Here is a 24,807-nt window from a genome sequence, read left to right as displayed (position 1 = left end):
TTAGTAATGATATATCAATCGCCACCCAAAAAAAAAAAACCTAATCATACTCTTCCAAATTATACTAAAAAGCTTGACAAAAATAAATACTCCGATCAATACTCTGTCTCACGACAATGTTACATATTTCTTCAAAAAATTATAGTCTTCCACCACATATAGATTTTAAAAATAAACTACGAAAGATGGATGATGGATCTTGAAATAGAATGTTACTACATCAATGAAGCCTTGCGAGTATGATTGAAGTAGTGGCAACACACAAACAGAACACAACTATACATACACTAAAATGGGCCCGTTGAAGTAACACTTGTGTTTTGGATTGGGCCTGTCGTAATAAGTCCACTAAGCAACAGTGGGACCCATGGGAACATGTGCCGAAGATAGGCCTGGAATCCCCGAGAACAAACCTCCGCCACAGAACCTCAAACCCTTGTGCTTGCGTATCGCAGCACGACGCCGTATCTTGCGTATCTCTCTACTTGCTCCAACGTAAAGATTCATCTTCTTTTAAGAGATTACACCTTATCCAACTAAAAGAGAAGCCATTTTTACTCTGTTTTTCTTTTGGGTCTCTTGAGTTTTGTATTGAGCTTCATCTTATTCAATGGCTTCTTTATCAACCACTTCTCTAAGCTTCAAAGCTCCGTCTACCAGAATTTCTCAGGTGACTCTTACAAAATCTTCTCTTCAAATCTCAATGTATAGTTCTGTTCTCGTAGTTCTTTGTGCAACCACATGTGAAACCCGCTAAACATCTTCATTAACCACATTCTTAATATTTGAATTAAAGTTTTTTGAAATTGTAATTAAGCGTTGAATATTGTAATCATCAGGAGTTGAGGAAAGGCATAAGTTTCCAGTCTATCTCCTTCGGTCGCTTCACGTCTTCAAAGAGCCTTCGTCTTCAAATCAGTTGCGCTGTAAGTATAAAAGATTTGCGTCAACTAAACTTGTATATATGATATGAGAAATGCAATAAGTTGATTGTAGTAACGTGTGTGTGAGGATACAGGCGAAAGCAGAGACTGTGCAGAAAGTGAGTGACATTGTAAAGGAACAATTGGCTTTGACCGCGGACACTCCCCTCACTGCCGAATCCAAGTTCTCTGCTCTTGGTGCTGACTCTCTCGACACCGTATGTTATGGCTCTCTTTCATATTAACGTGATGTTGTCTTCGCTCTGTTTTCTAATAACGTAACCAGTTTTAAAAGTATCGTTACTACAACTTTTTCAATGCAAAAATATGATTTGTTGTTTCTATATGTATTTGGTTATTTTTGTGTTATAAATTCATATATACTGTTGGGTGAATATGGATGGAATCAGGTGGAGATAGTGATGGCATTGGAGGAAAAGTTTAACATAAGTGTGGAGGAATCTGATGCTCAAAACATTACGACGATCCAAGAGGCAGCTGATTTGATAGAAGACCTTGTTCAGAAGAAACCCGCGGCGGAAACTTCCTGAACTCTCCCGGTTTAACAAAAACCGGTAACATCGAACCGGCTATCTTTTTTTATTTATCAGTCTGACCTTATTCTTGGTCTGAGAGCGTTTCATTTTGGTATATTAGACCCTTTGTTACTTTTTTTCTTTTCTTTTGGACGCTAAGATTGGATTTGGATGTTTGATGATGAGACAACTTTTGTAAGTTGAGATTTGATTCTTTGTGGTGATTGGTCTTTTATGGCGAATATATAAATGTGTGTTTGTGTCACTAGCTAGCTATCATCAACAATAGTTTGTTAACTACTACCTCCTATAACATTGAAAGGAGAATGAGAGTATAAACTAAACCTAACTTATTCTTGTATATGACTGTCGAATGAAATAAAATGACAAAGATTATAGGTTAAGAATCTTGCATAACAAGACACCATCTCTTCTTAAAATGTAAAATCTACACCCTAATAGATGCAATTTGCACATATGATAGTCGTGTAAGCAATGTTCCGGCTGCTCTAGGCTGCAAGATGTATACAGTATTTGTGTTGCTCTGTTATATAGCGTAAGGTGATAATTCCAAGTCCTATATTTTCTATATTATGATCTTTGTCTAATCTTGTTTTAAACACAAGTGTCTCAAACAAAAATATATAAAGCGAATGTAAACAACAGATATATTATATTCTGTATCATAAATTCATAATATGATTATTGTATAAACATTTCCAACTCACTAAATTCACTATCCATATTATTGCTTTACCAACAACATGTTTTGCGTTGTTTGAGATGCATTTATCATTTTGAAAATGTCATTACAAAATGTAAACGAAAGAGATATTGAGAGATTAGTAAGTTTGGAAAACATAGAATATTTACCTATATAATTTTTCCTGTACAATAAGTGATCGTGTTCGAGTGGATGGACGTTCATAACATACCAAAAACCAACATCATCTCACCTGAAATATTTTATTTAAACTGATTAATATATGTAAACCTACCAAAAAATACTATTGTACAATACAATTTGTATTACAAAACTAAATAAATTAGTACTAATAATTAAAATATTGTACAAATGGGATTAGTTGAGAGAAACAAATATTAAAAAATGGGTCCCATGTTCTCTCAACTTCCTCTCCCGCCACCCTTCGGTCCACGTTTACATCTTCTCCCTTCTTCCTTCTACTTCTTCCTCAGCTGCTCAATCCGAAAAGTCTTTCCCACCTTGTTGACTCCGTCTTCTTCACAGACATGGCGCGGAGACCAGGAACCTCCGCTTCTTCTTCACCCACGATGTCTCCGTCACATCGGATGACCAGCGGCGGCGGAGGAATCTCAGGCAAGAGCACGCTTCGGAAACAAAACGCCGCGGAGCTGCTCGCGAAAGTCATGGAGAAGCGCGATTATGATTATGATTACGACGATGAAGACGGAGGCGAAGATCTGTACCAGGTACATCTTCCGCCTCTTACTCAGTCTCGAAGACGAGGTGATAAGCGTACCGGTAAGGGTCCGGTCAGCGGGAAAAAGGCTCCGGCGAAGAAACCGGTCATACTTCGTCCGCCTAAATTTGACGGTGAATCCGACGAAGACGAAATTATACCCGATGTGCCCCAGAGTCCGATGATAATTCCTAAAAAGAATGTTAGGGATCCGAAAAAAGCTCCGACGGTGAAACCAGTCGTACTTACACCGGCTAGATTTGACGATGAAATAGACGGTGACGAAATCATAGCTGATGTTCCCCGGAATCCAGTGGAGATTAGGGGTCCGGTCATCGGGATGATAGCTCCGGCGGTGAGACCAGTCGCACTTCCGCCGCCTAAATTTGATGATGATGAAGTCGACGGTGATAAAATTAAAGGTGACGTGCCTCGGAATCCGGTGGAGAGTCCTGAAAAGACTAGTAAGGGTGCACTGAGGGTTAGAGTTCCGGCATATTCGCGGCGGAATCCGTTGGAGGAATTCGAGCAGAACGGAGAAGGGAAACTAAATGTTCAATTTGATGTACCACAAAAACAATCGGAAGCTCAATTAAAGTATAAGAAAAGGTAAAATCGGAGTTTATGTGTTTATGATAGGTTCGGTTATGTTCTCATCAGTTTACAATTTTTTTTTCAAGTCTCAGCCTTCTTTTGCATGTGTTGTGTTTGACGAAATTACTGGCAATGAACTATTAGTTTCAGGTTTCGTCCTGCAGATATTTTAGCACCTAATAACTATAACCAGCAGGAAGATGATCGAGAAGCTTCAGCCCTGCGTGATGAAGTAGGTGGTTCACAAATTACTCAAAAAAATTTTTGGTTAAATTATTGAACTCTCATAAACAAACTCATTATCATTGCAGTTAGATATGCTTCAAGAAGAAAACGATAATATACTGGATAAGGTCAGCTTGGCCTCTCTCTCTGTCTCTGTATCTTGACATAGTTCATTTGTGTGTGTTTGCTGCCTTTTCGTATATGATATGTATATTTCTTGAGTTACATATTCAGCTTCACAATGCTGAAGAAAGACGCGAAGCAGCAGAAGCAAGGGCTAAAGAGCTTGAGAAACAGGTGTTTATGATATCTAGTATAGTTTACTTTTGTAGACATGTATACTTATCTACAATATTGATGGACTGATGGTTACTTTTAAGCTTGGTATGACTTACAACAGGTTGCTTCTCTAGGTGAAGGAGCAAACTTTGATGTCAAGCTCTTGAAGAGGTTTGTTTTTCTTGTCTTTAATATATTCTGCATTCACAATTATTGGGTTTTCACGAACCTTCCACTGATTCCTCCAGGAAAGAAGCCGCATTGCGTCAAAGAGAGGTCCGTACTGCATTCATATCTTAATGGATGTTATTTCATTTGTTCTTTGCAATATACATGTCCTTTATTCTTCTGCTAGCTTGTCTTGGCATTTGCCTTGACAGTAAAATTATTCAAAAGGGAGAACATAAATATTTTGCAGGCAGCATTAAGGGCTGCTGAACAGAAAAGAGATGGAAGAAATAGGGAAACTGATGCCCTAAGTGCAGAATTTCAGGTATAATTCTCTAATGTGTATAGTCTATTCAAACTGGTACTAAACAGTATAGTGTGCTCTAGTCTCTATTCTTAACACCTTTCAACTTGAAAAGGGAACAATTATCTTCTCTGTGTTGTGTTGTGATCAGTGCTTGAAAGATGAAGCTGAGAAGGCTGCCGAACAGCTCCACGAGGCTGAAGCTGAAACAAAGTCTCTTCGAACAATGATACATAGAACCATTCTGACTCAAGAAGAAATGGTTTGTTCACAAACCAAACTAGAATTACGTACATTCGACAGTTTACCAAACCTTCTTTGTTTGATTGACTATAATATTGACCAACCTTGTAGGAGGAAGTTGTCCTAAAGAGATGCTGGCTTGCTCGCTACTGGGAACTAGCTGTTCAACATGGTAAGAAGCCCCTCTCTCCTAAAGATACAACCGTTCTATTCTCTGTTGGGTCTTGACCTGCAATGATTTATAAGATAATGTAACCTGTTCTTCTCATTTTGGTGCCAAGAGTTCAAAGGGTTTTGAAGATTTTCCATTCGCTCAGGGTACTGTCCACTAGATTGTAATATTTTATACTGACATGGAGAACAACTATTAGTTCCCAACTACCTGATTAATTATCTGAGGGTAGACTTAACTAGTGGGATTTGATCGAAAAAGAACTTGCATTTCTCTTTTGGAAATAGTTACTTATGCAGCTCATTGGGTGATATTTAGGAATATGTGATGATATATCCACGTTAAGACATGAACGTTGGTCAGCTTTAGCTCCTCTTCCCTTTGAAGTTGTCCTTTCTGCTGCCCAAAAGCCTGAAGACTCATGGCAAACAGGTCTAATCCTCAATTATCCTCCCAATATTTTTCACAAAACTAAGCATTTTATCTAAAGATTTAAAAGTAAATGGCAAAACATCATCTGACAGGTGGTAGCGACCGCACTTGGAGCAAAATCGTCAGTAATTTCAGTGATGTCAATGGAGAAGGAAACATAGAGAGTATGCTTGCTGTTGAAGCGGGTTTGCGAGAGATAGCATCCTTGAAGGTTTATGCCCACATTTTTCTAATCTTAGTTTGATGTTTTTTAGTAGACAATCTCTTGTTTAGAAAAATGACTATTTCATACATATCATTTCCTGCATCTCATAGGTAGAGGATGCTTTAATGCTTGCACTTGCTCGGTCTAGACACAGAAATGTGGTCCGACAAGCCGTCAGTGGTAAATTATATCTAAAAATGATATGGCCACATATAAATTCTGATCATGTAAATATTAATACAACCGACACTCTTATCATTTTGATATCCAGATTCCAGGGTACAAGGGGAATCTAAGTTCTCCGACGCATTTGGTTAGTCACATCCCTAAAACTGTTTTCGTAAAAATCTAGACATAGTATCATACTAATTTAACATGACTTTTAACCGAACCTAGCTTGTGTTGTTACAAGAAGGGATTATTGATGAATAGTTCTTCTGAATTTTGAATGCAGAGTTGAGCGAAGATGAGCAACATGATATTCTCTTTAAAGAGGTAACATTACCATCTTTAACCGGGAGAGGCTTTTACTTATAAGGATCATATGCATTGACTCAAAACACATACATACATGTTCTAGGCATGGTTGCTGTATTTTTGGAAAAGAGCTAAAATCCACGGCGTGGAAAGTGATATAGCGGAAGAGCGTCTTCAGTTCTGGATCAATCGTCTCGGGCAACAGCCATCTTCACATGATGCAGTTGATGGTATAGTAGTATTACATTGAAGTTAAATCAATAGGTTGATAAAAAATTAAGAGTCTGATATTTTTCTGTGTGGTTTGTATGGCAGTGGAAAGAGGAATGAGGGAGCTAAGGAAGCTCGGAATAGAACAACAGTTGTGGGAGACATCTCGTAAGGAACTCATCGACTCATCTTTTCTTCCTTCTCATTCCGTTTCTGACTACTATGATGAGTGACCGACCACCTCTAATCTCGCCTTTGCCTCCAATATTTTACATTCACGACATAGACGCACACACACACATATACACACACAAAGGTTATCAAAATCACTCTCCTTCCTTTTCCACAAAAGGTTAGAAAGACAGAAGAATTCAATACTACAATGTACATGCTTTGCTTTCAGACTGTGTTCCTATTGTTGTGGATATTCTTTGACTTCCATGTTGTTACTTGTATAATATACTCTTCAATACTTTACCTCATACAAGTTTTTGAGAACAAAAATCTGAACAAAAGTTACATCCAGTAACAGAGCAGTCGAGATTAAAAACAAATAGGGTGAAATACGAGATTTCGTAAGTTTAGGGGCAAATCACGAAAGTTCTTGAAATAAAAGGTCAGAGACGTTAAATAAAAAAGTAAAGAAACGAGCCTGCATTATAGTGGGGCCCATGGAAATCGAAATGTGGATCGTCTCCTTCCCTATCTTATCCAGGATAACGTTAACACTTTTCTTCATCACTGCAACGGCGCCAAACACAGAGTAAAGGTCTCATTTTGTTTTGGCTTTCCCTTTAACTTCGATAATGCCGTTTGCTCCTTCCTTGTTGTCATCGTCTTCCTCTGTCTCTCAATTTCTTCCCAAGTTCCCCAACTCCACTAGGTTCAATGCAACTCCCCGGAGCAGAGTCGCCACCGTCGTCGCGGCATCCGTCACCGACCTAGCCGGAGTCGACAGCACAACGATCGCCGTACTCGGAGGCGGCTCCGTAGCAGCACTCGCGGCGATGGTTTCCTTGACGGATCCGGAGAGGAGGCGGAAATTGCAGGCGGAGGAAGTTGGAGGAGGCGACAAGGAGGTGGTGAGGGAGTATTTCAACAGCACTGGTTTCGAGAGGTGGAGGAAGATCTACGGTGATACTGATGAAGTGAATCGTGTTCAGAAGGATATCCGACTCGGCCATGCTAAGACGGTGGAGAACACTATGCTTATGCTCAAAGAAGATAGATCATTGGCCGGCGTCACTGTATGTGATGCCGGTTGTGGAACTGGTTTGCTCTCGATTCCTCTTGCTAAGGAAGGAGCAATCGTCTCTGCTTCCGATATCTCTGCTGCTATGGTTGCCGAAGCTGAGATGAAGGTGACCTCTCTCGATTCAATTTTGGTTGTTGGTCGAATTTCAAAATGCAACTTCTGGTTTCGTAACACTTCACTTTTATACATGATACCTAATTTCAAACCCGAGCTAAGTTCCTCTGCCTGGTGCTAGTATAGGTTCATCTCTTGGCAAGCTAGATATAAATTTTCATAACAAAATGCAGAATTTAGATGCTCGATGATAAAGATGTTTTGACATAGAAATGTTAAGGAACTGCCTTCTCGATTTCTGAATCATTTGGGCGTTGTTTTGAATATGCACAGGCAAAGTCACAACTACCGCCAGGGAATTTACCAAGATTTGAAGTGAATGATTTAGAGAGCTTAAATGGGAAGTACGACACAGTGGTATGCCTTGACGTGCTGATACATTACCCGCAGAACAAAGCAGACGGAATGATAGCGCACCTTGCTTCTTTAGCAGAGAAGAGAGTGATTCTGAGTTTTGCTCCAAAGACGTTTTACTATGATATCTTGAAGAGAATTGGAGAGCTTTTCCCAGGGCCATCAAAGGCCACAAGAGCTTATCTACACTCTGAGGCGGATGTGGAGAGAGCATTGCGTAAAGTCGGCTGGAAAATCAGCAAGAGAGGACTTACGACCACTCAGTTCTACTTCTCTAGGCTTATTGAAGCTGTTCCAATGTAGACCCATGTAAACAAATAGGTCAGTTGTTGGAAAACTATTCATTTATCATTCTTTAACTTGTTCTAATGACACTAAGGAACAGTATATGGCATCATTGTTAATGAATCGAGAGCCGAATGCATGCATACTTCTACTAGATCTTGGGATCAAGAATAGGTTACGTTGCTTTCAAGAATTGATATAGTGATCACTGATCAGGGAGAATGGCAAGTAAAGTCTGTTTTTTACTCTCTTCTCCTAGCTCTGTGGATCCTTCCTCTTGATGTGAATTTCAACTTTTGCTCCTTCATATCTTCTTTTGGATGCAGAATTTCAAGTTTAAAAATACTTGTGAGGATGGTTAGCTATCCTTTTGGGAATTTTGCCATAGATCTCTGTATAGCATATTCCGAGAAGGATTTTCGTGGAAGACATGCATACTCCTTTGAACTCGCCCAAGAGATTCTCATTAGCTCTTCCTACACTTACTAGGACGGTCTGTACAAACTTGCAGACCCCAAAATATTGAATTTGGCCACATGTTTATTGTAATGTAATATGTAACGACAGCATCCGGCGATGAAAAGTTAGTTGTACTCTCTTTTTGATGAAAAGTTAGATAATGCAGCTAAAAAAAGTGTAAGTGCTTAAAACATACATTCCATATAATCATTACAACCCACTTTTTATTCAGGAAACAAAAAACAACACCAAAATTCAATTCTCAAAACAGAAACTCGACACACTGACCACAAAATTTCATTAATTTGTTGGCCATCAAACTCTATTTGATCAGCATTGTGGGTAGAAGCTACAATATTGTCTTTAGAAGTTCTCTTTGTGGAAGGAGAATCTAGTACTTGTCTTGTGTGTGAATTCCAAAGCTAGATGCCTTAGTTCCTTTGTCAATACCGGTGCTCCACAATAGAACACTCCTGCACATTATGTATGCATTCTCAGTTTATATCATATCTTTATAGTCATTAATTAGATTACAATATGATAATTTCCTTTAAAATACCAAAGCAATATAAATCTACCCTATGTGTAATTACTATAACCTGCATGCACCAATGCTTTGGAACGTGTAAAAAATTATAAAGCTAAGCTAATCTTTTTGCATGATCTGACTGCATTAGTGCGGCATGAAGATCAGTTTATCATGAAAGTTGATGCAAGCATGCCTATAACAAAGCATCACAATGAATAAGGGTTTGTAGTTTTGATGTAATCTTACCTTTTGAAAACCAAACCAAAACACAATAACCATATATACGCTTACTGGTTGATTTGGAGATGGGAGAAGGAGAACTTACCAACATTAGCGCCAGGGTGATCCATAGCTATTTGTTTGTAGACGTTTTTCCAGTTAGGTCTTGCGAAATGGGACATGACCCTTGTCCCAGCAACAATGTCTAAACCATTCTTGGCATAATTTAGAGACTGAATCATACGTATCAGCGCAGAACGAACGTCTCCTTCTTCGTAAACACTAGTGCAATGATTGTGTAGGTCTATGACTTTGCTTTTGTCCCGTTCTGCTATCTCGTTCATGATGTTCTTGAACCAATCAAAAGTGCCCTGCTCCTTTGTTACCCAGTAGAAGTAAGCCCTTCTCGTTTTGAAAGTTTCTTTCTTACCTTGTGGCTCCTGTTTCGATCCCTTCTCCATTTGGCTGAGCTGTTCTTTGGTCTCCGTATTGCTGATAATTTCCTTGATAATGCTGATCATGGGAGTGGCTCCAATGCCGAGGCCAATCAGCAAAACTACCTCGTACTTCTTGTAGTCTTGAGCTGGTGCGCCGTACGGACCATCAAGCATGATTCTGGGGAAACTGTGGAAGAAGGGGTCGTTGCCATTTTAAATTCTACAACGTCAGATTTTCATTTCCAACAACAAACCATGGTACTACATCATGCATATGAAGTTTTTATCTGTATGTATTTTCATATGCCCCACTACCAAGTAATATATATATTCTTTAGATATTTAGATGCCAATACATATAATATTATTTACAGAATGTGGTATCTTAATCAATTCCATAAAATATAGTAGTAGTGTTCGTTATAACGTCGACCTTTCACGTATATATCTTTTAAGAAGAAAAGCCAGACTGGCTGAATCTTCGGACTCCAATAAAACATAAATTAACGAAGGTCCTAGGTTTCCTAGTCGTCTATACAATCAACGATAAAATATTCGATCGGTAGGGTATTTATTTATATTAATGAATTCGAGAGATGTGTTCTGTTTTTTTTTTTTTTTTTTCTAAATTGCAAGTTGTTTTCCTAACTATAGGTAGATGAAATTAACACGTATACCAACATCATAGTATTCAATCATGATGCACGATTCATCGTAACTGCCAAATTCTTAGATACATTACAATTTACAAACTTCTCTTTGATTAACAGTTTAATTGGGTGTTGTCATTTGATGGTTTCGTTTTGATATTTATTTGACTATATATTAAAAAAATTATATGTTTATCTTCACTTATTTTCTAATGGAATATATGATTGTATGAAAAAAAAAAAAAAAAAAAACATAGAAGAATATACTTAATTACCGGGGACTATCTGCACCATGCAATGTGCCTCCCGCCGGAGATGGCTTAGATACCTGAGACATCCACACAAAAACTATCTTACCCGGACTCCAAGACTGATAAAATATATATATAAGTTAGAGAGATATTAAAAAGTGAATAGGACCTCGGAGAAGACTCCTTGGATAGCCTCTGTCCAGTCTCCTAGTGATTTTATATGAACGCTAAGAAAGTCCTCTTGTGGTGTAGAAGTTATTGAAAATGGATGCCTGCAGCAGAGATGTGTAACACATATAATCCAGATGATATATATTGAAACGGGTTTAGTTTTGATGCGTCTTAAGAGTAATGTTCTTTGCGTACCACTCAAACGGTGAGACTGCTGGACAATTTACGAACATGTATTGACCACTCTTGTATTTGAAGTTCTTAGGCCTTGACATTTGCAAAGTCAATACTTTTCCAGGATAAGTTGCTACCTTAAGAACTTTTACTGTCCTGATGCTGGACCTGAATGCTCGTATCAATCTCTCGCATGCATAGAGAGCTACTGGTACTGCCAAGTACATCCACGTCTAGAAACAAAACCCCCCAGTTAGTTACGTTTTCCAAGGATTTAAGAATGTTGGACACTGAAGTATACTCACCGTTTTCTTGTACCATTCCTTACTTAGATACAAGTAGTATCCGTGAACCACAAGGAGAATGTAGACTATAACAAACAAATGGTGAGTGTACCAGAAGGCATTGAAGCTCGCGAGTTTCTTTAGTGGCCCTGGAAGCTTTTTTTCTAGCTTCCCCCGTCTAAACCAAGGCAGTGCCAGTGTAAAAGCTATAGCCATCAAGAAAACCATTACAAGTCCTGTTATTCCTTCTGTTGACTTCACAAAATGCAAGTATCTCTTTGGTTGCTCCTCCCCGAAATATTTTCTTAGAGGCGTGTATTCTTCTGGGGTTGCAGAGATTAGCCGCGGAAAATCGCAAGCCAAGTGCGCCACAGAGTGTATCCCTACTCCTACCGTAATTCCAACGGCTATAACCTGTTGGTTTATGCGTCAAGTTACTATAGATGATAAAAGTGTTCTTTTATATATAATAACTAGGTTAACATGATTTCGAAGCATGTATAAACTAATTTTTTGTTTGCATTTAAAACGTCCTTATTGGCCACCATAAAAGTGCAATAGGCGAGTGGTCACATCCTCAGAGCGATATGGCCATTACTTAACCACAACACTACCATAAATGTTAAAAATATGAAGAAAAATGTGTGGTTTTTTACCTTATGAAAATTGAGGTTGTCATCAAAAGGGACAAAAACACCCAACCTAGTCTTATTTCTAAGCCATGTGATAGTATTTCTGCATACAGGTAACAAAATCAATGCCATGTTTAGCTTCAGCGTCTCTGCTGCACCTTTGGCCAAGCACACACAATGCCCCAACACTTCATACACTGCTTTATTCTTGTATTGAATATACTTGTACGCGAAGAGGCTGGCCATAACGGTGAGCCATAGCCCTATCACCCAAATTCTTTGCCAGTTATCCAGTATGAAATATCTCAGTTGACGGTACCATCTCCTCAACGGGTTAGGGTCACGCGTAGGCTTGAGACTCTCACTTAACATGTCGCTCAGCTCCTTTCTGTCTTCACTATTTGTGCTTAGAGATTGTGTTTCCGCTTGCAGAAGCAATCTCTTAAGACTATCCACCTGTTTTAAAATCACCACAAATTAAGGTTACATATATAGAAGCAATATTGGAAAGACAAAGATTGTGTTAAAGGATCATCATCATGAAAGTTTACCATGATGTACCCCATATGGTCAGGGTCAAGCTCTTCCATTATCATTGCTGCATATTCATCAGCCTTTTTCTGGATGGATGACAGATGGTTGGCAGACGAACTAAGATTGATGATCTGCCAAACACAAATAGACAGAACAGAGTTCAACAAATTAAATCTCCACCTATTATAATTAAGAAAAATATCTAAGATGTTGGAGTTTGTTTTTTCTATGTGGTTTGGTTTCAAGTAAATAATGTATTTGGTTTTTCTAAATGAACTTACAAGCTTTAGCATATTTTTGTTTGTGTTTGAAAGTTACACAAAACAATGGTATGAAACAATCAAGACCTCATAATTAGTCTAAAATCTTTTACCTCTCTAACTTCGTCTTCGGTCAATCTACCATTGGCGTCTTTATCCATCCTGCATTTCACAAACCCTTTGGTTCAAACTTTACACTCGTCACCATAACTTTAATGAAAAAAAAAAAACAAAAAATTGAGCGATAGTTAATTAAAAAATCACATGTCAAAAAATGTCATAAGCCTGGAATCAAAGTCTTGATCACTTATTTGTTCCCAAAATTCCTTTAAGTGGTCCATATCAATCACATCCCCTGTCACACCCTTTCTTCTAGCTAATGCGTCGAACAATACCAAAGCAAAATCCTTTGAGTTCATCCCTGCAATATGTCAATACTATTTAGATCAAAATCATTTCCAAAGTTAATTGTAATTATTTTACAATGTTTTTACCTATGCATTCACCAAATTTTGACCGAAGTAGCAATCCACCAGTAGTGGCCGTGATCTTAAGAAACCGCTTCTCCACGGCACTCCAGCCAGCGTCACCGTCGGTCTTACTGATGAACTTGAGCCCTTTCAAGGCCCGACCAGCCGTTGACTTTGAACGGTCCAATCCAGTTGGCTTACTCTCTCCAAAGACAGATGGTTTCAAGCGCTTGAGCTTGTTAGAAACGTCTGAAGCTAGCCGCTTCACCCGACCGCTCCGTTTATGCGCCGTCAGCTCTGTATCATCTTCCTTCACGCTCGATTCGTCATCCGCCGCCTTGTTTCCAAGGTTTTCCATCGCCGGGTTTTCGTTGGTCAACGGCAATGATCCGCTCACGGGAACTATGTCTTCGCTGCTCTTCTCCGCCTCCGTGTCTGAGTGATGATAGTCCGGTACTTCAAAGCTCACTCTCTGCATTACGTGAAACCAAACGAGAGCAGAAAAAAAAAAATGATTAAACGGAATAATTGGTTTCTTGTATCTCACGTCAATGCTCTCGAAGCAAAAGGAGGGACGATTTAGAAGCAAATTGTTTAGTGTATACTCCTTAATTATAAACAAGTAAAAAGGAATCTTGTCTATCTCTAAAACTCTTTGGGATGTAACTATGTTAATGTAAGATGATTGATGAGAATGAGACGACCCAAAAATATTCGCCTAGTCATTTTTTATAATATTATAAACGGCGATATAATTCGTCACACGATCAACAAACGCACACTAATACTTGGGCCTACCAGTTTGTATTCATCCTTTTTCGTTAACTTTTCATTGGTTGATTAATTTTAAAGTCCGAATACCAAAACTCATCAACGATAACCAATTAAACTTTTACAACATGATTGTCCTTTTTTATAATCCTAAAAGCAATAAATATACATATGAGCATTGCATACATAAACTTATATACAAAATATAACTTATGCTAAACTTGATTGTTGGATACACTCGAATAATATCATGAGATCGCATTTTATTCTAGAATTTTTTTGATAACAAAAAAAAAATATAACACGGCAAGTTCAATTTTGAAAACACAAACATACTCCACAATTGTTACAATGTGTTGGCCATGATCATGCATGCGCTTTATCAGCATCGTGGGTATAACTTTCATTTTCTTTAAAAGTTCTCTTTATGGAAGGAAAATTTTGTTCTCGTCTTGTGTGTGAATTCCAAAGCTAGATGTCTTAATTCTTTTGTCAATGCCGGTGCTCCACAATAAAACACTCCTGCACATTTTTATGTATAAGAAAATTTCTTATCTATCATTATCTTCATTCTTTCTATAATAATAAAAATAGCACTGGACTAACCAAAGTCATCAATTGCACCTAATACAATACCAAATCAATACTTGACCTTTGTTACTATAACTACACCAATGCTTTTGAACATGTGAAACTCAAGCTAATGTTAATATGTTATAATATTTTTGCATGACTTGACTGCAATAGTTCGATGTGAAATCAGCATATCATGTAAGTTGACGTAAGAGGTTGGTACTTTATCTAGCAGTAATCTCACAGTCTCACCTTAGAACCAACCCCAAAAAAACAATCATACGCTTACTAGTTGATTTGATGAGAGGGATAGAAAGGGCTTACCAACATTAGAGCCAGGATGATCCATAGCTATCTGTTTGTAGACGTTTTCCCAATTAGGTTTGGCGAAGTGGGACATGACCCTTGTCCCAGAGACAATGTCTAAACCACTCTTCGCATGGTTTAGGGACTGAAGCATATGTATGAGGGCTGAACGAACGTCTCCTTCTTCGTAGACGCTGGTGCAATAATTGTGTAGTTCAATGATTTTACTTTTGTCTCGTTCGGCAATCTCGTTCATAATGTTCTTGAACCAATCATATGAGCCCTGCTCCCTTGTTACCCAGTAGAAGTAAGCCTTTCGCGTCCTGAAAGTTTCTATGATCTTACCATGTTGCGAATTCTTCCCCGGTTGGTTGAGTTGGGCATGTTCCTTGGCCTCCATATTGTTGATAATGTCCTTGATAATGCTGATCATCGGAGTCGCCCCAATCCCAAGTCCGACCAGCAGAACTACCTCGTACTTCTTGTAGTCTTGTGCTGGTGCGCCATACGGACCATCAATCATGACTCTAGGGAAACTGTGGAAGAACGGGTCATTGCCATTTCAAGATTAACAAAATTGGCTTTTCTTAAGTAAAGAGCTTAATAAAGTATATAAAACCAAATTCAAAGATAATCATGTCACAACTAACTTAAGAAAGCTTTCTTAATTAATAGTGGTGATTTATTTAAGAAAAGCCAAGATGGCTGATCGTGTTGGAATCCTGGACGTCGCCAACAAACACACAAACAAATCAAAAGAACCAGTACTAGTGGGAACATGATTATTTAATTTAATCGACACTAACTTGAAATTATTTTTCTAAGTGGAAAGTGGAGTTAAACAATTACATGTTACGTTTGGAACAATCAAATATTCACTTGTATTTAGGTTTTGGTATAAATAATTTAGAATATATACTTACTTGGGATTAATATTTTCACCATGCAACATGTCTCCGACCGGAGTTAGCTTTGACACCTGAGACATAACATATCATGCTTGTCAAGCTATTTTTCACCGACGTCAAGGCTTATAAAGTATCCATTTGTTTAGAGATTTATAAGTAAAAAAGACCTCGGAGAAAACTCCTTTGATAGCTTTTGTCCAATCTCCTAATGATTTTATATGAACGCTAAGATAGTCTTCTTGCGGTGCAGAGGTTATCGAAAATGGATGCCTACAGAGATAATGTATATATAATCAACTATTGAATTAATTTTAGATATCTTGACTCTTAAGAATGTTTTGCCTACCACTCAAACGATGAGACTGCTGGACAATTTATAAACATGTATTGACCACTCTGGTATTTGAAGTTTGTAGGCCTTGACATGTGCAAAGTCAATACGTTTCCAGGATACACGGCAGCCTTTACAACTTCTACCGTCTCGATGCTGGACCTGAATGCTCGTATCAATCTCTCGCCTGTATACAGAGCTAATGGTACAGCCAAATACATCCACGTCTACGAAACAATGTCTCGAGTTAGTTACATTTTTCAACGCTGAGATTACGATTAGAAGTGTTAAACATGGAAATACTCACCGTTTTCTTATACCATTCCTTACTGAGATTTAAGTAGTATCCGTGAAGGACAAGGAGAATGTAGACTATAATGAACAAATGGTGAGTGTACCAGAAGGCGTTAAAGCTCGCGAGTTTCTTTAGTGGCCTTGGAAGTTTTTTCTCTAGCTTTCCCCGTCTAAACCAAGGGAGAGCCAGTGTAAAAGCTATAGCCATCAAGAGAACCATTACGAGTCCTGTTATTCCTCCTGTTGACTTCACAAAATGCAAGTAATTCTTCGGTTGCTCTTCCCCGAAGAATTTTCCTAGAGGCATGTATCTTTCGGGAGTTGCCGCAATCAGCCGCGGAAAATCGCAAGCCAAGTGCGCCACAGAGTGTATGCCTACTCCTACCGTAATTCCCACCGCTATAACCTGTAGGTTTACCCGTCAAGTTACTATATAAATCATGTCAAGATGGGAGATATTATTGCAATTATAACTAGGCAAGTGCTGAAAACATTATTTTTCCCAAATAAGCTAGCTCATAAGACTCTGTTCCTTTCCATGCATTACCATAGTTTTCTTAATATTACTGCAATATATACCATGGCTAGATTTTTTTTTTTTTAAAAGGAAAATAAAGGTTGTGGTTTTACCTTATGAAAGTTGAGGTTGTCATCAAGAGGGATAAAAACACCCAACCTAGTTTTATGTCTAAGCCATGTGATGGTATTTCTGCATACAGGTAACAAAATCAAGGCCATGTTTAGCTTCAGCGTCTCTGCTGCACCTTTGGCCAAGCACACACAATTCCCCAACACTTCATATACTTCTCTATTCTTGTATTGGATATACTTGTACACGAATAGGATGGCCATAATGGTGAGCCATAGCGCTATAACCCAAATTCTTTGCCAACTATCCAACACGAAGAATCTCAGTCGACGGTACCATCTTCTCAACAGATTAGGGTCAAGCGTAGGCCTAAGCTTCTCACTTATGATGTCGCTCATCTTCTTTCTTTCTTCCCTATTAGTGCTTATAGATTGTGTTTCTGCTTCCAGGAGTAAGCTCTTAAGACTGTCCATCTGTTTTAAATGCACCACAAAGTTACACACAAAAGCACTATTGAACAAGAACATATATATAGTTTTTCATATGATCATCATGAAAGTTTACCATGATGTATCCAATATGATCAGGGTCAAGCACTTCCATTATCATTGCTGCATATTCATCAGCCTTTTTCTGGATGGTTGACAGATTGTTGCAAGACGAACTAAGACTGATGATCTGCCAAAAACACAAAAATACAGAGCAAAGTTCAACAAATTCCCCAGCCATTTCTCAGTTTTTAAAAGAAATTATTATGTGGTTAGATTTTCTATAAAATAAAAGAAGAATGTGAAATTTTTAGATAAAATTAACATATGAAAAAATCAAGATCCTGTTGAGTGTTGATTAGTCAAAACATTTTTTACCTCTCTAACTTCGTCTCTTGTTAGTCTACCGTTGCAGTCTTTATCCATCCTGTATTAATATCTCAAAATTCTCATTCAGTACCGAAGAAATGAAAAGTACGAACAAAAATGTGTATAGGATTTTTAAGAAATTTACATGTCAAAGAATGTCATAAGCCTGGAATCAAAGCGTTGATCACTTATTTGTTCCCAGAAGTCTTTAAGTTTCTTCTTACCAATCACATCCCCTGACATATGCCTTCTTCTAGCTAATGAGTCGAACAACTCCAAGGCAAAGTCCTTTGAGTTCATCCCTACAATATGTCAATCAACATTCCTGTTTATCTCCATTTCATTTCCAAAGTTATTTTTTGGTTTCTAAGATTCTTTTACCTATGCATTCACCAAATTTTGACTTGTGCAGCAGTCCACCAGTAGTGGCCGTGATCTTATCAAACCGCTTCTCCAAGGCGGTCCAGCCAGCACCACAGTCAGTCTTACAGATAAACTTTAGCCCTTTCAAGGCCTGACCGGCCGTTGACTTTGACCGGTCCAATCCACGTGGCTTACTCGTCAAGCGCTTGAGCTGGTTAGAAACTGAGGCCAGACGCTTCACTAGACCGCTTCGTTTCTGCGCCGTATCTTCCTCCACGCTCGATCCCTCATCCGCCGCACTTGGAACGTTTTCCATCGCTGCTCTTCTCCGCTTCTGTGTGGGAGAGACAGTCCCGTTACTTCTGAGCTCACTGCCCAGATGCATGGATTCATACCCGGCCTTTTTAACGGGGAAACAAAACGTGAGCAAGGAAAAATAATGACTATTCTGAATAATTTTATTAATTGCATCTCAAGTCAATGCTACGTTATTATCTTCCTCTATCTCTTAATCACACTCTATAAGACGACCCGAAATTTTCGGATGGTCATTCTAAAATGTAATAACTGACAGGTCAAATTGGATAACGCACTAAACAATCTTCCAACATGTAAAAACGTAGGCTAATACTAATTCAAACAAATTAATATGAGACAAGTCGACCTACTTGAGCTTATATTTTTCTTTTTTGCCAGGTTTGTCAACTCCGCAACTACTAATAGTTAATTACATTTGATAAAAATAAACCTTTGAGGTCTAAAGAAATTACTGTCTATGCCTTTCACTTTACTAAGGAATAAAACATTTTCAATATCTTTTTTTTTTTTTTTTTGTAAACACATTTTCAGTATCTATATTTCCTCTATTTACTAGTATACAGTAATATCTAATTGATAAGGTAATGCCTCACCAAAATTTCAAATCTTACAAAATTTGATTTCTTACTTACAAGTTACAACCCATAGAAGATAGCTTGACCGACAACCCTGACTCACCCGAACATTAAACTAATTCAACAATTTGCGACCAAAAATCTCCTCAAAATTTTAACGTTGAATAAAACTTTACAATTTTCACTTGATATTATATACTTTTTTTTTTTTTTTTTTGAACAAAGATATTATATACTTTAATATTTTCAATAAGTTCTTAAAATTTTATCGGTACCTGTGGAGCCGTGGTTTTTCAAAGAACAAATGGAAGTGAAAAACTTAACACACACCCAAATAAAAACCACAAAAGAGCATTATCCATAAGGTGCAAAATCTACATGGAGGACTCTGGGACACATACAAGTTGTATGATACAACAAGCTGTGTCCTTATTACAATGACCAATACTTTATTTAGAAACTTCCAGTAATGTGAATACTGAAGTCATATTGTTCAGAACTCTGCTTAAGCGGAAGAAGAAGAAGCAGCCTTTGCGGCCTCAAGTCTGGCACTGACAGCTTCCCAAGACACAAGATTGTTCATGAATGTCTTTATGTAATCTGGTCTCCGGTTCTGCTCGTATATATACAAAAAGAAAATATTACAACAATCAACAAAACAAATAAACTGATGAAGAAAACCGTTTTTAATTTGTCATGTTTATGAATAAGTGTTACCTGGAAGTCGAGATAGTAAGCATGCTGTTTGATGTACCCAAATGAATAAAAAAAAAAATCAATAAACTTGTCAGAAAAATTGGTTTTAGGACAAACACTGGATTTGCTATGGGACGACACAAAAGTGTTTACTTACCTCCCAGACATCAATGGTAAGCAAGGGCTGCAAGAAACCACAACCAAAATTAAGTTTAAGGATTTGCATTTATTCTACGATGATCTCTAATCAAGTAAATTGTCTATTCAAGTTCCTTCACAAAAAAAAACTTACAAAAGAGCCAAGCACAAGCGGATTCACAGCATTTGGAGTTTTCACTACTTTGAGTTTGTCATTTGCATCTGAAAGCAGAGAGATAAGAGTATGTAAGAAGGTAACGTATCTATGAAAGTCTCTTAAATTTGAAACACTTACAAGCAAGCCAGGCCCAGCCAGCTCCAAACTGAGTGGCTGCAGCGGCATTGAATTCTTCATAGAACTTCTCATAAGAAGTGAAATCTCTTTCAAGCAGAGCAAGAAGCTCTCCTGATGGTTTTCCTCCACCACCGGGTTTCATCGATTCCCAGAAGAACTCGTGGTTCCACGCCTGTAAACACAACCAATCAGCTATAAACACACACACATTTTAAAAGTTCAAACCAAAAAATGGGGTTGTTATGACCTGAGCAGCGTTGTTGAAAGCAGGGAGGAGATCGCCATTGTTGTAGGTTTTGTGGATAATGTGGTCTAAGGGTTTGCCTTCAAGCTCGGTTTCAAGAACCTGTTTCTTGAGGTTTTCCACGTAAGCCCTGTGATGCTTTCCCCAGTGAAACTCCAGAGTTTGTTTGCTCATGTGCGGCTCCAAAGCATCCTTTCCAATTATTATACCACATTAAATCAAAATTGCTCTCACTCAATATATTTAAATCAATACATCTTAAAAATGAATGCAACCGAAAATATATAGTGGTACAAATTTCCCATCTGGCCCATCTTCCGTACGTTACTAATAGCTGAAAAATCATATGTAACGCCTCTGAGGAGGATAGAAAGGTATTTTGAAGGCTACTTTGGGCATAACAACTTATATCATCTAGTAAGTACGAAGCAAAATTCTAATCCAACCAAACATTTCCCGACAATTTCTATCAGTTGGAAGGAATATGCATGTCAATAGAATCATACCAGAGCATATGGAGGTGGCTTGAGGACGTAGTTTGCGGTAACAGCAGTTGAAGCAGCCATACTTCGAGACTGAAGCTGCACATTACAGACAACATAACATCATTATCTAGATGCTCCAAAAAAAAAAAAAAATCAATATTATTACAAAACACTATCAACATGTATAGTTGTATACATACATGCGTTTGTGTGTTGTCGGAAGACCAAACAAATTTTAATGAAGTGTTTTTCTAGAAGAGTAAAGAGATTAGAAAAAAAAACTCGAACATGAACTAAAAAGTAGATGAGAGATAGATTGAGAGTACCTCTAGTTTCAAAGGACAAGTGAGGAGAGCACACGCCAGTGGAATCTGTGTGTTATGAGTTTTTATGGCTTTGCTTTTTTGGTAATTGAGCTGCGTCGTACATGTGGCAGTACATGTGGCAGTACATGTGGCAGTACGACGTATCATTTGTACTATCATTATCTTTTTGCAGTACATTTTTTTTTTCTGGCTCCAATTGTCTCATTGTGACATTGTGTCGTCATAATTGAATTGAAAAACTATGGACATCAGTTTTTGCTTATAATAATTTACAAATTATTTTAGTAAATGCAATTATATAATGTAAAACTTCATCTAAGCAGCTAAGCTAATACAAGATTATTGAGTTGGAAAGAAAGTACAAATTTTTGGGTTGAACTATGTTACATTGAAACATTCGTATTTTACTGAATTTCAAAATTACGCCCATTTTATCCATTTTCTAGAATGTCGTAGTCTCGTAGAATAGTCTGAAACTATAATGGAGAAACATCTAGATGAACATAGTAGAGAAATATTATGATGTCATTTTTTTTTTGGGTTAAAAATCTACGGATTGAGAGATATACAAATGAATATAATTATGAGAAATTGACACTGCATTCGTGTTTTTGTTTGTCTGATTTCATTAAAATTAGGATGTGTACACCATAATGCTGATATGGCAATATTAGTATTTAACTTGATAGTACTTTTGAAAGATGAAGTCTCACAACTATTATTTTCACTTCTTGAAAAGGACCATATATCTTCACTCAGAGCTCAATAAAGAATTTTGCTGATTTTCTGAAATTTCATACTCTTCTTTTTTATGTTGATATATTGTTTGTTATAAAGAGAAGGTCTTCCCATACACATCAAATGCCTCGTTACCGCTCAACTGTGGTTCCTGCGGTAGCAATCCAAGATGCCAACATATCTAATCGTTAATGCAAATCAATTAACATAATCTCGCTATCAAAATCATTCACTACTTTTAAAATAGTTATTGATTTTGTTATGAAGATAATTCTAAGTTCTAAGTTCTAATAAGTTGGAGAGAGCGCTATATATTAGTAATATCTATGAGGTTCTAACCTTCATGATAATTAATTTTTTTTATCAAAGTAATTAACTAGTAGATGATTGGATTACCTGAGTTTTTTGGGGGGCTTGGTTTACTTCGTCTTCTTCATCAGGAGGAGTAGCGCCTAAGATGAGCAAACCAAGAAGAGTAGTGAGAAAATCACCGCCTTCCACTTCCACAAGCTCTCTACCTTTGTTTTTGTCAAAAATCTCGTGAACCGTTGATCTCATCGCATTCAGTAAGCACCCATATGTCGTCCCATGGCCACGTTCTATGGCCTGAATGAATGCATACGTCATTGCCCCTGTCCACGCATTCCCTGACAATTGCTGCATGAAGTGCATGCACACACATTTCTTTGTGAGAGCTTTTAACATGAAGGTATGTTTATACGTTTATATAGAGTAGCTACTACAACATCACGATGAAAAGATAAAATATGGATGATTTTACGTTTTTATGTAATTGTTTGCAAATACTTTCAAAAGTTGTTTTGAAATCTAGCTACAGAGGTTATATATATTGCTAACAGGGGGAAATGTACCGGAGTGTCAGCAGAGGTCTGGTCATCATCGCAGCCTGTGAAGGAGAAGACTTCACCGCCACTCGTACCTTTCCACATTCCTGATGGAGGCCGATGATCCTCCCATTCGTAGTTTCCGAGCCTAAAGACGAAGGATCAAGAAAAAAGGTAATGAGTATATACATAAATAGTTTCTTGTTTGTGCCAATTGCATTGGTTTATAGGGTTTATATAACCAATACAATATCTACATACTCTCCATTCAACTTTTTTTTTAACATTTACTTCTACATGTGCTATAATAACATGTTTTGCTTTCAAATATAACAACAATCTCTAATGTTTTATTCATATGTAACCAACACATTAATCAGTAGAGGTCTGCACATAACAAGAATTATAAATAACGTACCTATCCATTCTACAAAGATAGGGCAGGTCCAAGACGGTACCACTATGACAAGCGTCAATGATGGCATGGAGCTTGACTCCATAAGGGAGAGGCCGTACGATCGTAGCATTGATCTCGTCATCCACGATGACACCTGAAGTCCTGTGGTCCATCGGGAGAAGAGTCTCGTCAAAGCCGTCGATCTCGTCGTCGTTGTAGTCCGTCTGGTTGTTGCCGTGACCAGAGAAATGGAAGACGAGGGAATCTCCCGGTTTGCAGCTTAGAACTAGCCAATGCATCGCCATTGTTATGTTGTTCTTCGTTGGCCATCTCAATGGGTCCGATTCTTCTTCTACAACATTTGTGACAAACTTCTAACTATAACATCATGAAAAATATGAATGTGAAAGGTGTAGGCATTATAGAATGTAATTAATACCGTTGAGCATAAGAATGCAAGATTCGGGGAATTGGAAACGCTTCATCAACATGAACTTCATGCATTTTGCGTCATTGATACATCCTTTTAGTTCGTCCTTTGTATTCTTATAAGAAACCCCCACGATCACCGCTCGCTTCTGCCCGTGTACCGGCGGCGGCGGACCCGAAGGCGCGTGATTGTACGGAGACGGTGGCGCGTGAGTGAAAGGAGACGATGCTTGGTTGAATGAGGAGGGCGAAGGCGGCGCGTGGCTAAATGAGAAGGGCGAAGGAGGCGCGTGGCTAAAGGGGGAGGGTGCTGGGGGCGGGTAAATGTAAGAGGATGGAGCGGGAGGTATAGGGGATGAGTGGGGAAAAGAAAGAGGGCTAGCCGGGGCGTGGTTAAAGGAAGGCGCGTGAGATATGAGACGGGGTTCGGGAGCAATGAGAGTGAAGGCGTGGCAAATGGCGCAGCAGATACGGGTGGCTCCGGGTGGGAGGTGAAGTGGCGTACGACAGCTGGAGCAGTCCACCAGCAACAACATCCTGTTCTTTGATATCCCAAAAACTCCTTTTATTTTCTCGGGACTTCTAGTTTCCACCCTATATTTACAGATTAAAGCTTTTCGTTTTTACGATGAGAGGAGATCATCAATGATCAAGGGATTTTGTTAATACAAGTATTTGCATTGGAACTTTAGAAGAAGAAGTTGCCAAGAAGGTAATTAAGACGCAAAATGCTGAGTAAGCTACGACTTTTATGTATTTGATCGTGAAGACTTTTTGTGTGTGGATCAATAATGAAGTCGTCTCAACTTGTATGTGTAAAATTAAACTATCATGTTGAGAATTTTCATAGTTCCTTCTCTTCTAATTTCTCATGTTTTTTTTTTCTTTCTCTTATACATTATAGAAGCATGGATCTGATAGTGCGAAGGAACTAACTAATTAGAATGTGGTTGACTTTTATTAATAATGAGTTTTCTGGATTATTCGAGTTAATTAATTTTAGCAACCATACTAGTCAATAGTCATATATGAAGCTGTTCT

The 24,807-nt window shown here is 38.1% G+C and overlaps 7 protein-coding genes across 16 annotated transcripts; 3 read left to right on the top strand and 4 right to left on the bottom strand.

Annotated features, from left to right (window-relative positions):
* The first annotated feature begins 466 nt into the window (after window positions 1-466).
* Window positions 467-1,724, top strand: LOC17879423 (acyl carrier protein 4, chloroplastic). The gene is made up of 4 exons (XM_006284667.2): window positions 467-670; window positions 840-926; window positions 1,019-1,141; window positions 1,334-1,724. The coding sequence occupies exons 1-4, from the start codon at window positions 611-613 to the stop codon at window positions 1,472-1,474; spliced, it is 411 nt and encodes a 136-aa protein (XP_006284729.1). The 5' UTR covers window positions 467-610; the 3' UTR covers window positions 1,475-1,724.
* Window positions 1,725-2,630: 906 nt separating this feature from the next.
* LOC17879560 (coiled-coil domain-containing protein SCD2) lies at window positions 2,631-6,714 on the top strand. 2 transcript variants are annotated; one of them, XM_023778276.1, is made up of 16 exons: window positions 2,631-3,510; window positions 3,646-3,727; window positions 3,807-3,848; window positions 3,955-4,017; window positions 4,121-4,170; window positions 4,248-4,275; window positions 4,418-4,492; window positions 4,623-4,733; window positions 4,826-4,886; window positions 5,205-5,318; window positions 5,411-5,529; window positions 5,634-5,703; window positions 5,795-5,836; window positions 5,978-6,018; window positions 6,104-6,230; window positions 6,316-6,714. In XM_023778276.1, the coding sequence occupies exons 1-16, from the start codon at window positions 2,711-2,713 to the stop codon at window positions 6,441-6,443; spliced, it is 1,953 nt and encodes a 650-aa protein (XP_023634044.1). In that variant the 5' UTR covers window positions 2,631-2,710; the 3' UTR covers window positions 6,444-6,714. The 2 variants fall into 2 exon arrangements, with proteins under 2 accessions (XP_023634044.1, XP_006283270.2); XM_006283208.2 differs by having other exon boundaries at window positions 3,640-3,727.
* Window positions 6,715-6,939: 225 nt separating this feature from the next.
* On the top strand, window positions 6,940-8,815 carry LOC17877551 (magnesium protoporphyrin IX methyltransferase, chloroplastic). 4 transcript variants are annotated; one of them, XR_002832840.1, is made up of 4 exons: window positions 6,940-7,571; window positions 7,853-8,254; window positions 8,374-8,446; window positions 8,545-8,815. XR_002832840.1 is itself a non-coding variant. In XM_006282398.2 (3 exons), exons 1-2 carry the CDS (start codon window positions 7,017-7,019, stop codon window positions 8,234-8,236), a joined length of 939 nt encoding a protein of 312 aa, XP_006282460.1. In that variant the 5' UTR covers window positions 6,940-7,016; the 3' UTR covers window positions 8,237-8,254; window positions 8,545-8,815. The 4 variants fall into 4 exon arrangements, 2 of the variants coding, with proteins under 2 accessions (XP_006282460.1, XP_006282461.1); XR_002832839.1 differs by having other exon boundaries at window positions 8,374-8,451; XM_006282398.2 differs by lacking the exon at window positions 8,374-8,446.
* Window positions 8,615-13,766, bottom strand: LOC17877725 (putative respiratory burst oxidase homolog protein G). Of its 3 annotated transcripts, none has more exons than XM_023778275.1 (11): window positions 13,313-13,766; window positions 13,083-13,239; window positions 12,932-12,980; window positions 12,538-12,689; window positions 12,049-12,430; window positions 11,414-11,806; window positions 11,130-11,341; window positions 10,933-11,035; window positions 10,788-10,840; window positions 9,532-10,049; window positions 8,615-9,150 (listed from the first exon to the last, which is right to left on the bottom strand). In XM_023778275.1, exons 1-11 carry the CDS (start codon window positions 13,764-13,766, stop codon window positions 9,041-9,043), a joined length of 2,583 nt encoding a protein of 860 aa, XP_023634043.1. In that variant the 3' UTR covers window positions 8,615-9,040. The 3 variants fall into 3 exon arrangements, with proteins under 3 accessions (XP_023634043.1, XP_023634042.1, XP_006285093.1); XM_023778274.1 differs by having other exon boundaries at window positions 10,788-10,882; window positions 12,049-12,480; window positions 12,576-12,689; XM_006285031.2 differs by having other exon boundaries at window positions 12,049-12,480; window positions 12,576-12,689.
* Window positions 13,767-14,279: 513 nt separating this feature from the next.
* On the bottom strand, window positions 14,280-18,641 carry LOC17878805 (putative respiratory burst oxidase homolog protein G). Of its 2 annotated transcripts, none has more exons than XM_023779918.1 (11): window positions 18,299-18,641; window positions 18,063-18,219; window positions 17,927-17,975; window positions 17,602-17,738; window positions 17,102-17,480; window positions 16,485-16,877; window positions 16,193-16,404; window positions 16,014-16,116; window positions 15,862-15,917; window positions 14,957-15,474; window positions 14,280-14,581 (listed from the first exon to the last, which is right to left on the bottom strand). In XM_023779918.1, exons 1-11 carry the CDS (start codon window positions 18,594-18,596, stop codon window positions 14,472-14,474), a joined length of 2,412 nt encoding a protein of 803 aa, XP_023635686.1. In that variant the 5' UTR covers window positions 18,597-18,641; the 3' UTR covers window positions 14,280-14,471. The 2 variants fall into 2 exon arrangements, with proteins under 2 accessions (XP_023635686.1, XP_006283129.1); XM_006283067.2 differs by having other exon boundaries at window positions 17,102-17,533; window positions 17,625-17,738.
* Window positions 18,642-19,478: 837 nt separating this feature from the next.
* LOC17877566 (superoxide dismutase [Fe] 1, chloroplastic) lies at window positions 19,479-21,407 on the bottom strand. 2 transcript variants are annotated; one of them, XM_006282630.2, is made up of 8 exons: window positions 21,358-21,407; window positions 21,053-21,127; window positions 20,550-20,738; window positions 20,303-20,474; window positions 20,162-20,229; window positions 20,027-20,053; window positions 19,891-19,914; window positions 19,479-19,786 (listed from the first exon to the last, which is right to left on the bottom strand). In XM_006282630.2, the coding sequence occupies exons 2-8, from the start codon at window positions 21,110-21,112 to the stop codon at window positions 19,679-19,681; spliced, it is 648 nt and encodes a 215-aa protein (XP_006282692.2). In that variant the 5' UTR covers window positions 21,113-21,127; window positions 21,358-21,407; the 3' UTR covers window positions 19,479-19,678. The 2 variants fall into 2 exon arrangements, with proteins under 2 accessions (XP_006282692.2, XP_023635688.1); XM_023779920.1 differs by lacking the exon at window positions 21,358-21,407 and adding an exon at window positions 21,232-21,281.
* A 531-nt stretch (window positions 21,408-21,938) lies between these two features.
* LOC17879629 (metacaspase-2) lies at window positions 21,939-24,453 on the bottom strand. Of its 2 annotated transcripts, none has more exons than XM_006283707.2 (5): window positions 23,777-24,453; window positions 23,359-23,689; window positions 22,968-23,088; window positions 22,492-22,752; window positions 21,939-22,246 (listed from the first exon to the last, which is right to left on the bottom strand). In XM_006283707.2, the coding sequence occupies exons 1-5, from the start codon at window positions 24,300-24,302 to the stop codon at window positions 22,187-22,189; spliced, it is 1,299 nt and encodes a 432-aa protein (XP_006283769.1). In that variant the 5' UTR covers window positions 24,303-24,453; the 3' UTR covers window positions 21,939-22,186. The 2 variants fall into 2 exon arrangements, with proteins under 2 accessions (XP_006283769.1, XP_023635687.1); XM_023779919.1 differs by having other exon boundaries at window positions 23,359-23,686.
* Window positions 24,454-24,807: the final 354 nt, after the last annotated feature.

The sequence above is a fragment of the Capsella rubella genome, unplaced genomic scaffold (assembly GCF_000375325.1).
Source record: "Capsella rubella cultivar Monte Gargano unplaced genomic scaffold, Caprub1_0 scaffold_7, whole genome shotgun sequence".
Lineage (NCBI taxonomy): Eukaryota > Viridiplantae > Streptophyta > Magnoliopsida > Brassicales > Brassicaceae > Capsella > Capsella rubella.
This window is presented reverse-complemented; position numbering and strand designations above follow the sequence as displayed.